Genomic DNA, 10,103 nt, shown 5'->3' on the forward strand with positions numbered 1-10,103 from the left:
CAACGCATCGGCCGTGCAGCCCGAGGCTGGCGCTCTCGGCACTCGCCGCTGACCGATAGGCTGCGGAACCGGTCAGGCCTGACTCGGCGTCCTCACTGGCCGCATCCTAAGTGGTCGGGGACCAGGCCGCGCGCCCCTGGGACGAGGGGCGAGTTGGGGGGGCGGCCTTACACTCCACCATTGACACGGAAGTGGGTTCCTCTCCGGTACGTCATCCGCGCCGGAACTTGCGTAACCCTTTGTGCAACCTAATTGGCTAAGAGGAGCGTGAGTGGGCCTATCAAGAAGAGCCAGGGGGCGGGCTCGAGCTGCCCATTGGCCGAAGGCTCTTCACTCGGGCTGCAGGCGGACGGAGCGGAGGAAGCGGACGCGAGGCGTGCAACCTGCGGAAGGGATGGAGGCGGTGGCGGGTGAGTCTGCGGGCGCCGCGGGGAGCGGGAAGAGACCGGCCCGCAGCTGTTGGTCGCGACCCTGGGTGTTTAGCGAATCGTCTTATTTGCAATGTAAGGGTCACGGAGACGCACGTGTACTTATGAGAGTGCAACGTCCTCAAGTTGCAAGTTTTCATGTAAGTGCTGCGCTGCTCGGGAGCGTGAATTCAGGGGAACTCGGAGCACGTGCGCTGTCTGTCGTTAAAAATACAATACTGCCGGTTATGCCATCGTTTTTTGATTTGGTGATACCCCAAGAAAACAGGAAGAAGTCGTTTGAATGTGGGGTTCTAAAAAGACACCAGAACATCACATACTTTTAGTTGTTACAGAAAAACCGGAGAAGAACCAAGCAACGCTCTGAGAGTTTGGAGTTACACTTTATTCACCGCGGTGGGCTTAGAGAAAATGAATTCAAATTCTAAGCAGAGCTACAAGCAGAACTTTCCTTTTTATGAAAGAGCCAGCCCCTATGTGCGCTTAGTGGTTATCTTGATGGTGGCCTTGAAAACTACACAGTTCTATCCAATTAAAAAAATGCACCTGGCATGGCATTGGGTGTATCTAGTCTCTGGCCTACAAGGTCAGACAGCTAAGTTTACCTCCCTCATTATTCAAGCAGGCTAGAAAGCAAAGTTATTTTTTAGAATAAGAGGCCGTCTAGAGAATAGCAGAGAATTCCAAACAGTAGTTTTACAGAATAGGGGTTTGCCTTCTCATAGTTATTTGTGGAAGTTTTATTTTAGCTTTCCAAACCTTAATATTTGAAAAAATGAAAGTTCTTTTGGACGGATACAAGCGAGTATCGTAGATTTGCAGAGATTAACCAAAGTCGGTTTTCATAACTAGGGGGTTGCCACATTATCTTTTAAAAGACCTCAGGTCTGGTACCTTGGGCACCAAGCACTTATAGCTCAATTCATCCACCAGATTGTAAACAACATTAGAGGAAAAAATCTGAAACGAGTTTTTAGAATAAGGGCAGCTTTGCTACAAGGTAAGATCTAGATTGATCAATTTTTAAAAGAGTTAGCTGCTTTTTTAACCAGGAGGAAATGCAGGTAAGAATCCAAAAGGTCGAACCTGGGTATGCCCAGAGGCCTGGGCTGTTATTTGTATCTTTCTAGAAAGATGCCTTATGTAGGAAGAGTGACAAGCTTGTCCAGCGTATCGAATAATCGTCGTCATTGGTTGGGCTTAAGAATGAAGCTGACCCTGACTTACCCGCAGAGGTGCTCCTCACGTTCTTCTGAGGGGAGATACAGCTTTTCTTGCCTCTTCCAGCACAGCCTCTCGCACCTAGTAGGCACTCACATCTAGGTGAATGCACTGCGTTGATGGTCTGTTTATAAACTCTTCAGCTTGCTTAGGGGTGAAAGGTTCTGTGGTTAACCGCCAAGGATTGCTGTCTGAGAAGTTCAGCTCCATCCAGTTATCTGATGAGTGCCCTGTTTGGTCTCAGATAAAATTCCCCACTCCCACCAGTAAGGAAAGTGGTCCAGTGATTAGGAGCTTGGCTAAACCAGGGTCCAGATCGGCTCTTGTGTTTCCACCTGAGCCCTTCCCTCCACCCCAGCAACAGTGAAGTTGACTTCCAAGTACCTTTTGATGGTAAAACAATTTCAGTAATTAACCTTTTAAAAAATTCCTCATCCAAGGATATTTTTCCTTTCATTTTTCGAGAGTGGTAGGGAGGTGGGGGGGTGGGGGGGAGGGAGAGAGCAACATCAATGTGAAAGACACATTGATTGGCTGCCTCCCGCATGTGCCCTGACCATGGCTGGGGGATTGAGCCAGCAAACGAGGTACAAGCCCTTGACCCTTAGGTCCGAGGACCAACATTCTAACTACTGAACCAAACCGGCCGGGGCTAAGTAATTAACCTTTTAAATTGCTGCAGGGGTGACCTGAAGCCAGGGTCTGGGGCTTCGTGTTTGCAGGCAGTGATCCACGCCCGGGATGTCCCAGCCCTAGGTGCTGGGAGCGGATCTGGGAAAGGCACTTGAATGCATTGGTGACAAGGACCTGCCCGACAGCCAGGGTAGGCGCCCTCTGAGTGCCTCCTAGGGAGACTTTGGAAGTGCAGGCTTTTGAACATGCCCTTGAGAGGTGGGTCAGGAGGAAGGACCATACGCACTTCTGTGTTGATTGATGAGCCCCGTCTGTGTGGGGGGCGGGTGGAGAGAGCCACTGCTGGAAGCAGGGCGAGGTCCTGAGGGTGCTGTAGCGAGAACAGGGGGTCACAGCTGAGGGCTGTGTGTGCAGGGCGCAGGGGTTAGTTGGTGAATATTTGGTGACATTTGGGCTCGTTTTAGGAAGAGGAGCTGGGTCAGAGTGGCTGGTGGCCGACAGGGGTCCGCAGAGACAACTCTGGTCTCAGGACCTGTGTGGGAGTCAGGATGCCCCTGCCCTTGTGTACTAGGGTTTCTTAAGGCCGGGCTGGCAGCCAGGTGACATTGACATTCACACCCTTCCCCCCCCATGATTGCAGCTGCCCTGGGTCCCCAGAGCTGTAAGGGTCCCTCCTGAGAACTGGAGGCCAAGGCTGCCTTGAGTGCTTCTCTGACTCCAGAGGAGCAGCCTGGGTGCCTGAAGATGAGACCTGGGCCCTAGGAGCGGGGTGGGAGCTGCCCAAGCACAGAGGTGTCATGGCTGTAACAACCCAGTTTGCATTAGTCTCCATTGGAATCAGCCGGGAGCCAGCAAGCTTTGGTTTATTGCCTGTGTGTGCACTTACACGTGTGCACACTAGACAGAGGAGCAATGTGGGTCATTTTAGGCAAGAGTGGGAGCAGCAGCATTGGAGGAACCAAGGGGTCGGGTCTGGGGCCTTGGGATGAAGGGGCAGGTCTCAGGACACAGGAGGTGCATGGTGAGCAGTGAAGAGCATCTGTGTGAAGGGCCTCCTCACTATCTGGCATCCTTCTGAGCAGAGCCTGGAAACCTGGCTGGCGTCCGGCACATCATCCTCATCCTCTCGGGAAAGGGGGGAGTCGGGAAAAGCACCATCTCCACCGAGCTGGCCCTGGCCCTGCGTCACGCAGGCAAGAAGGTGAGCGCCTGCTGCCCTCCACCACAGCACTGTCCCCTCCTGAGTCACTCCTGCCCCTTCCCTTCTGGGTAGACACAGGGAAGCCATGCTTTCTTCCTGCCTGGGGAGACCCCTACATGCCATGCAGACATCCTGGCTCCTTGCAGGTGGGGATCCTCGACGTGGACCTGTGTGGCCCCAGCATCCCCCGCATGCTCCAGGCACAGGGCAGGGCCGTGCACCAGTGTGACAGTGGCTGGGTGCCCGTCTTCGTGGACCAAGAGCAGAAGGTCTCCCTCATGTCTGTGGGTTTCCTGCTGGAGAAGCCGGATGAAGCTGTGGTGTGGAGAGGCCCCAAGAAGAACGGTAATGACCAGGCAGGGGCCTTCACTGTCAGCCTTCCAGCCTCCCTTGGCGCTCAATTAAAAGGCCGAACAAGAGCCCTAGCTGGTTTTGCTCAGTGGATAGAGCATCAGTCTACAGACTGAAGGGTCCCAGGTTCGATTCCCGTCCAGGGCACCTGCCCAGGTTGCGGGCTCGATCCCCAGCAGGGGGCGTGCAGGAGGCAGGCGATCGATGATTCTCATCATTGACATTTCTGTCTCTCCCTCTCCCTCTCTGAAATCAATAAAAATATATTTTTAAAAATCTGCTTAAAAAAAAAAGGCGGAACAAGAGCCTGGAGCTGCTGGCCTTCCCCACCCCACGGGCCTCCTGCTGGTCACGTGACCAGTCATGCCTGGACGTGGTGGTGGTGGTGTCCAGATGGCAGGTGTGGGCCATGAGAGCGAGACAGCTATGTGGCTGTCGGCTATGAAGTCCCCTTCCCCTTGGCAGGAAGGGCGGGTATGCTCAGACCTGAGCCCACCCTGTGTGTGTTGGGTGTGGGAGGAGGGGCACCAAGATGGGGCTCCGGTGCCTCAGCACCAGCAGGTGGCATAAGCCCCCTAGTGAGGCTGCAGGTATGTTGGGGGGAGGGTGGGGACTGCTCCACTCATGTCATCTTCTCTCGGGCTGTGAAAGCTGAGGTGTCCCCAAGGCTGGGCACAGGTGCCCCAGGAGGGTCTACCGAGGCCTGAGCAGAAGTCTAGCAGAGTAGGGTGGCCCAGCAGCTGGGAAGAAGGCGGTGCTTGTGGGGGACAGGGACAGAGGTGCCTCCCTGCTGCACTGTGCGTCCCCCCACATTCTGAGGAGCAGCGTAGAGGCCAGGTGGAGGCGGTGGGTGTGGGAGACCCCTTTTGAGACCCCAGCCACCTGACTTCCCTGGGTCTTCGCAGCTCTGATAAAGCAGTTTGTGTCTGACGTCGCCTGGGGACAGCTGGACTACCTGGTTGTGGACACGCCCCCGGGAACCTCTGATGAGCACATGGCTGCCGTGGAAGCCCTCCGACCCTACAGCCCCCTGGGGGCCATCGTGGTCACTACGCCCCAGGTACTGCAGAGCATGGTCCCATTTCCCAGCGTGCCACCTTCTCCCTGCTCTGTATCTCTTCTTGGTCGAGCGTTCAGGATTCCCATTGGCCTGTTCTGGCTCGTCCCTGGTCCCTAGGCGGTGTCTGTGGGGGATGTGAGGCGGGAGCTGACCTTCTGTAGGAAGACAGGGCTGCGCGTGATCGGCATCGTGGAGAACATGAGCGGCTTTGTCTGCCCACACTGCACCGTAAGTCGTGGGAAGTTGTGGGCCGATTACCCATGTGGTTGTGGGGTGAGGCGGGGGCGGGTGAGAAGATGCTGTGCCCCCTATCCTGCTCCCTGGCCTGGACCCCACTCCCTGAGTGCAGAGAGAGTCCTCAGGTGGACCCCGCGCCTCTGTCCTAGGAGTGCACCAACGTCTTCTCCAGGGGAGGTGGTGAGGAGCTGGCCAGACACGCCGGAGTCCCCTTCCTAGGTGAGCGGGTCAGGGCTACCCCTTGGCCTCGGCTCCGGGTGGTCCCACCTGCCTGTGCCCACTGCCCATGGTGGGGGAGGAGGACAGTAGCCGTGTCCCCTGTCCTTGAGTTGCAGGTATCAGTTCATGTCTAATGCTGATCACTGCTGACCGGCTGGAAAGGAACGGCCTGAGGGAAAGGCGTACCCCCAGGCCTTGAGCGGCAGCCCAGGCTGGTGCCTGCTGAAACCCCCTGGAGAGCAGAAGAGTGGCTTCTGCTCCGGGAGCGCCTTTATGGGTGGGGGGTGGGGGACACACGTGTGCGTGGCCACGTGTCCCCAGTGCTTGCCTTGCACTTTCTGCAAGTGGGCAATGTCCAAGGCAGCAGAGCTGGACCTGCTGGGTTGGCTGGTGGCCGTCAAGGTAGAAATTGAGCTCAAGCCCTTCTAGGCACCTCAGCCAGAGTGAGGCTGATGGGTGTCCGCTCTGGGCTAAAGCAGCCTGACAGCAGCGCCTGTGCGAGGGAGGTGTGTGGACAGGGCCTCCCAGCCTCACACTCAACACCTTTCCCCTTCCCTCTGTCTTCGCAGGCTCTGTGCCCCTGGACCCCAAGCTCACGAGGAGCCTGGAGGAGGGCCGAGACTTTATCCAAGAGTTCCCCCACAGCCCTGCCTTTCACGCACTCTCCGCCATAGCCCAGAAGGTTTTGGAGACACCTGCCCAGCTCTCCTGACCAAGGCCTCTCCTGGCGCCTCTGTGGGGCTGCAGGTCACACTCAGCAGAGGTCCTGGGTGCGGTTCCTGGAACCTGCAGGGCTGGCCTGTAGGGCTGTCACTGTGTGGACCTCCCCCTGCCCGGGCCCTTGGGAGGCGTTTTGTGCTTCAGCAGCAGCTGGGCACCAGAGCCACTGACAGTGAGTCGGTTCTGCTGGCTGGTCTGTTGCAGGCCCTACGGATAGCGAGGGGTTTAGTGCCATGGCCTGAGCTCTGGTGCCTGCGCATTCGCTCTTCATGCCGTGGTACTCACATGCCCCGGACGGACAGGCCACTCCTGATACCTCCACGTTGTCCACAAAGCTTGTGGGTCTGGAAGTTGGCTGGGGACTTTGTCGTCCTCAAGTGCCTGGTTGCTGGTGGGGCTGTGAATGATTGTGATTGAGGACGGGAGCACCCTGTAAGGTATAAACTTCAGAGCCCACAATTAAATGTGTCCGTGAGTGATTGTGATGGAGGACGGGAGCACCCTGTAAGGTATTAACTTCAGAGCCCACAATTAAATGTGTCCTGCCACCATGGTTATAAGTCTGACATTCTAGGTCATTCCGCCTTTGTCCAACCTCGGTGTATGACTGGTTGTGTGCCATAGCAGACAGCGTTCACCCTAAGACCCGGGCTGGACCAGCAGGCTGGTTATCAACAGGCCCCTGAAGATTAGGGTGAGGGTGTGTGTGCAGAGGAATTGGATATGTCAGAGAAACATGTGCATGGGGGCCCGCAGCAGCCTCCACACTGCAGGGACCTAGGGCAGAGCTAAGAGCAGAGGAGTGTGAAATGCAGTCAGTCCCAGGAAGCCAGGAGGGCAGTCCATTCTGCAAAGCAGAGGAAGGGCGGGGTGCCGCTCTTTCCAAGGGAAGAAGGGCTGTCAGAGGAGATGTAGCAGCTCTGAGGTGGGGGTGCCCAGCAGGGCAACCTTTGGTACCATTTCCATGGATGTTGGGGTACTGAGGAAGGGGCTGTGCCAAGAGGAAGAGGGGGGCGGGGAAGCGCCATTAAGGGGTTTGGCTGGGAGAGAGGATTGGCACCTGCTCTGGCCCCGTTTGACACCAGCTGCTGGGCCTCCTGGAGCTGAGGCTGCCTCTGCTGTGCTTCGGCTCCCGGGCTGGGCCGCCTCCAAGAGAACGCAACCTAACAAGGACCTGAGTAAGTGCCCTCCCCTCCTCAGGTAGGGGTGGGCGTCCGGGGGCCGGGGTGGGAGAGCATGAAGAGTCCAAGCTCAGGGAGGGGAGTGGAAGGGTAGAGGGACCGAGGCAGCCCCGGGGTGGGCTGAGCTGGCAGCCGGAGCGTTCCACAGGTGCCCCAACTGATGCTTTCCTCCCTCCGCCAAGTTTCATCCCTGTGGGCACAGGCATGTTTATTCGATTGCTTTTAATGGGTGACAGCTGTGCCCCCAATCCTCCTGATCTGGCCCTCAGGTGCCAGGCCAGCAAACCCCAGGACCGTGTGTTCCCTGAGAAGAACCTCCAACAAGTAAGCAGTGTGGGCCTGGCCTCCGGGAGCTGCGGGGTAGGGTGCCCACCAGGCTCCGGGGATGGCCAGGGCTTGTCCTGACTCCAGGGCAGTATCTGGCCTGGATAAGCGTTGGATCAGCAATGACTAAAGTGGTCCTCACCAACATCACGCAGGTCGAGTCCCGAGATGCTGGGGGGACTGGCACAGGTGATGTTGTTGTAGGTATACACAGGTCGCTGGCAGTCTTCCCCTTCGGAAACAGCCTGGACAAAGCGGGGCACAACAGTGGGATGCTGCAGGGCGAAGGCCCTCAGGGCCTGGAGGGGGCAGCCACAGTGCCAGGGATTGCCCTCCAGCCACAGGCGCTCCAGGCCCGCAGGCTGTGGCACAAAGGTCTGCAACGAGTTGTTCCTGAGGCTGAGGTAGCGCAGCCGCACCAGCGGCGAAAGGATGCTCGCAGGCAGGGCCTCCAGGTGGTTGTGCGAGATGTCCAGCCAGAAGGTGCAGTGCAGGGGCCCCAGGACTTCTGCTGACAGTGCCGACAGCCGGTTGCGGGACAGGAGCAAGTACTCCAGCTTGCCAAGACCCTGGAAGAGCTGACCGGGCAGCTGCATTAGCTGGTTTGAGGTGAGGTCCAGCTCCAGGAGCTCAGGGAGCCCCCACAGGCTCTGCTCCTCAATGGCCGTGATGCCGTTGTCCTTGAGAAAGAGCCGACGCAGCCCGGAGAGGCCAGCGAAGGTGTGCTGGCGGATGCGGCCCAGGCAGCTGCCCTCCAGGTGCAGGCTGTGCAGCTTGGCCAGGCCCTGGAACACTCGCACCGGAAGGTTCCGCAGACAGTTGCCAGAGAGGTTCATGACGGCCACGTTCGAGAGGCCGAGGAAGGCCCCCGCCTTGACCTCCTGGATCTGGTTGTCATTGAGTGTGAGCACCTCCAGCTGGCCCAGACCCTCAAAGGCCTTGTCCGGCAGCTGCCTGAGGCGGTTGTGGCCCAGCCGCAGCTCCTCCAGGAAGTGCAAGTCCTTGAAGGTGCGGGGCCGCAGGCTGGTGATGGCATTGTGTGAGAGGCGCAGGACGTGCAGGCCCAGCAGGCCCGGGAAGGTGTCTTCCAGGAGGCCGCCCACACGGTTGTGTGACAGGTCCAGCCAGCGCAGAGCTTTCAGGCCTAGGAACGCCCCCGGGGCCATGGCGCCAATGTGGTTGTGGTCTAGGTAGAGCTTCTGGAGCTTGGGCAGCTTGACAAAGATGTTGGCCTTGATGGATCGCAGAGCGTTCCTGCTCAGGTCCAGCTCGCGGAGCTCGCTGAGGCCATGAAAGAGTGGGGGCTGCAGGTAGGTCAGCTTGTTGCCCGCGAGGACCAGCTCACGCAGATTGACCAGGCCCTGGAACACGGTGTCAGGGAGCACGGCCAGGCTGTTCCAGCCAAGGTTGAGGTCCCAGAGGTTGGCCAGGCCATGGAAGAGGCCCTCATCCACCCTTCTGAGGAGATTGTTGTTGAGGCCAAGTGAGGCCAGACCCGGCGTGTGCACGAAGGTGCGAGCCCCAAGGCCGCGCAACTGGTTCCGCTCCAGGTGCAGGTGGTACAGGTTCTGCAGGCCCAACAGCACTTTGGGCTCCAGGCTGGCCAGCCCACTGCCCTGCAGATTGAGGAAGCCCAGGCTGGAGAAGTTGCGGAAGGCTGCCTCGGGGATGGAGGAGAAGTTATTGCCATCCAGCCACAGGGCCCTGGCGCTGTCGGGGATCCCGTCGGGCAGCTGTGTGAGGTTCCGGGAGCTGCAGAAGACGCTGAGCTCATCCGTGTAGTCATCGTGGCCGCAGGTGCAGACGGCTGGGCACTGCAGGCCCTCGGTGTCCCCTGGCACTCCAGGCTCCACTCCCTCCAGGCCACGGGGGCCCAGCGCTGCCCAGGAGACCAGCAGCACTGCCAGGGCCAGGCCTCCTGCAGGGAGAGGAACTTGGGGAGAGGCGGCACTAAGGGGCTCGGATGTGAACCCCGGAGTGAGAGACCTGGAGCCGTCTAGGCCTCAGCCGGCACGTGTGGGCCACCATTTAACTTAGCACCCATTCCACAGCACGCCACCGTGAGAGGTGGTTCTGCTGATGGGACTAGAGGTGTGAGCTGAGGTATGCAGTTGCCCCACTTAAATCGGAAGCAGAAGGCAGGGGTAGGGTGCCCACCAGGTGTTCTCCAGCTCAGAACAATCACAGGATTGACGGGCAATACCTCTTCCAGAGAAAACTAAGGGCTGGCCACCCAGTGATTAGGCCGTGTGTCCATCTGAGTCCCTAACAGGGACAGTCAGCCGGGCCAAGCTGCCAGGTGGGCCTAGAGGAAGGCGTGAGCGAGAGAATGTTCTGGAGACATTCTGAGTGGGTACGCGCTTGTTGCCTTTGGAGGCTGAACAGCGAATCAGATGCGTTTAGCCTGCACCCAGGTACTTGGCCCAGCACCATGGTGAGGAGAGAGAGGGTGCTGGCCGCAGTGGCAGGCAGGGACCCTAGACCAGTGGTTGGCAAACTGCGGCTCGCGAGCCACATGCGGCTTTTTG

At 58.3% G+C, this 10,103-nt stretch overlaps 2 protein-coding genes across 6 annotated transcripts in view; one reads left to right on the forward strand and one right to left on the reverse strand.

The window, feature by feature from the left end:
* The first annotated feature begins 216 nt into the window (after nt 1-216).
* NUBP2 (nucleotide binding protein 2) lies at nt 217-6,161 on the forward strand. 5 transcript variants are annotated; one of them, XM_014540002.1, is made up of 7 exons: nt 218-410; nt 3,365-3,483; nt 3,588-3,828; nt 4,740-4,894; nt 5,012-5,122; nt 5,281-5,350; nt 5,920-6,161. In XM_014540002.1, the coding sequence occupies exons 1-7, from the start codon at nt 395-397 to the stop codon at nt 6,060-6,062; spliced, it is 855 nt and encodes a 284-aa protein (XP_014395488.1). In that variant the 5' UTR covers nt 218-394; the 3' UTR covers nt 6,063-6,161. The 5 variants fall into 5 exon arrangements, with proteins under 5 accessions (XP_014395489.1, XP_014395488.1, XP_014395490.1 ...); XM_014540004.1 differs by having other exon boundaries at nt 221-568; XM_014540005.1 differs by having other exon boundaries at nt 221-503.
* Nucleotides 6,162-7,458: 1,297 nt separating this feature from the next.
* The window catches only part of IGFALS (insulin-like growth factor binding protein, acid labile subunit), an 8,306-nt gene continuing 5,661 nt past the window's right edge, over nt 7,459-10,103 (reverse strand). Inside the window, exon 2 of the mRNA XM_005866561.2 lies at nt 7,459-9,493. Coding sequence (XP_005866623.1) covers nt 7,692-9,493 — 1,802 coding nt within the window. The 3' untranslated portion in view covers nt 7,459-7,691. The remainder of the gene's footprint in view (nt 9,494-10,103) is intronic.

The sequence above is a fragment of the Myotis brandtii genome, unplaced genomic scaffold, assembly GCF_000412655.1.
Source record: "Myotis brandtii unplaced genomic scaffold, ASM41265v1 scaffold233, whole genome shotgun sequence".
Classification (NCBI taxonomy): domain Eukaryota; kingdom Metazoa; phylum Chordata; class Mammalia; order Chiroptera; family Vespertilionidae; genus Myotis; species Myotis brandtii.

Bases quoted from the DNA above. Each gene is read 5' to 3' on its own strand.
- NUBP2 (XM_014540002.1), top strand. The intron at 3,829-4,739 runs GTAATGACCAGG...GGGTCTTCGCAG, and splicing joins GAGAGGCCCCAAGAAGAACG to CTCTGATAAAGCAGTTTGTG. The intron at 5,351-5,919 runs GTGAGCGGGTCA...CTGTCTTCGCAG, and splicing joins CGCCGGAGTCCCCTTCCTAG to GCTCTGTGCCCCTGGACCCC.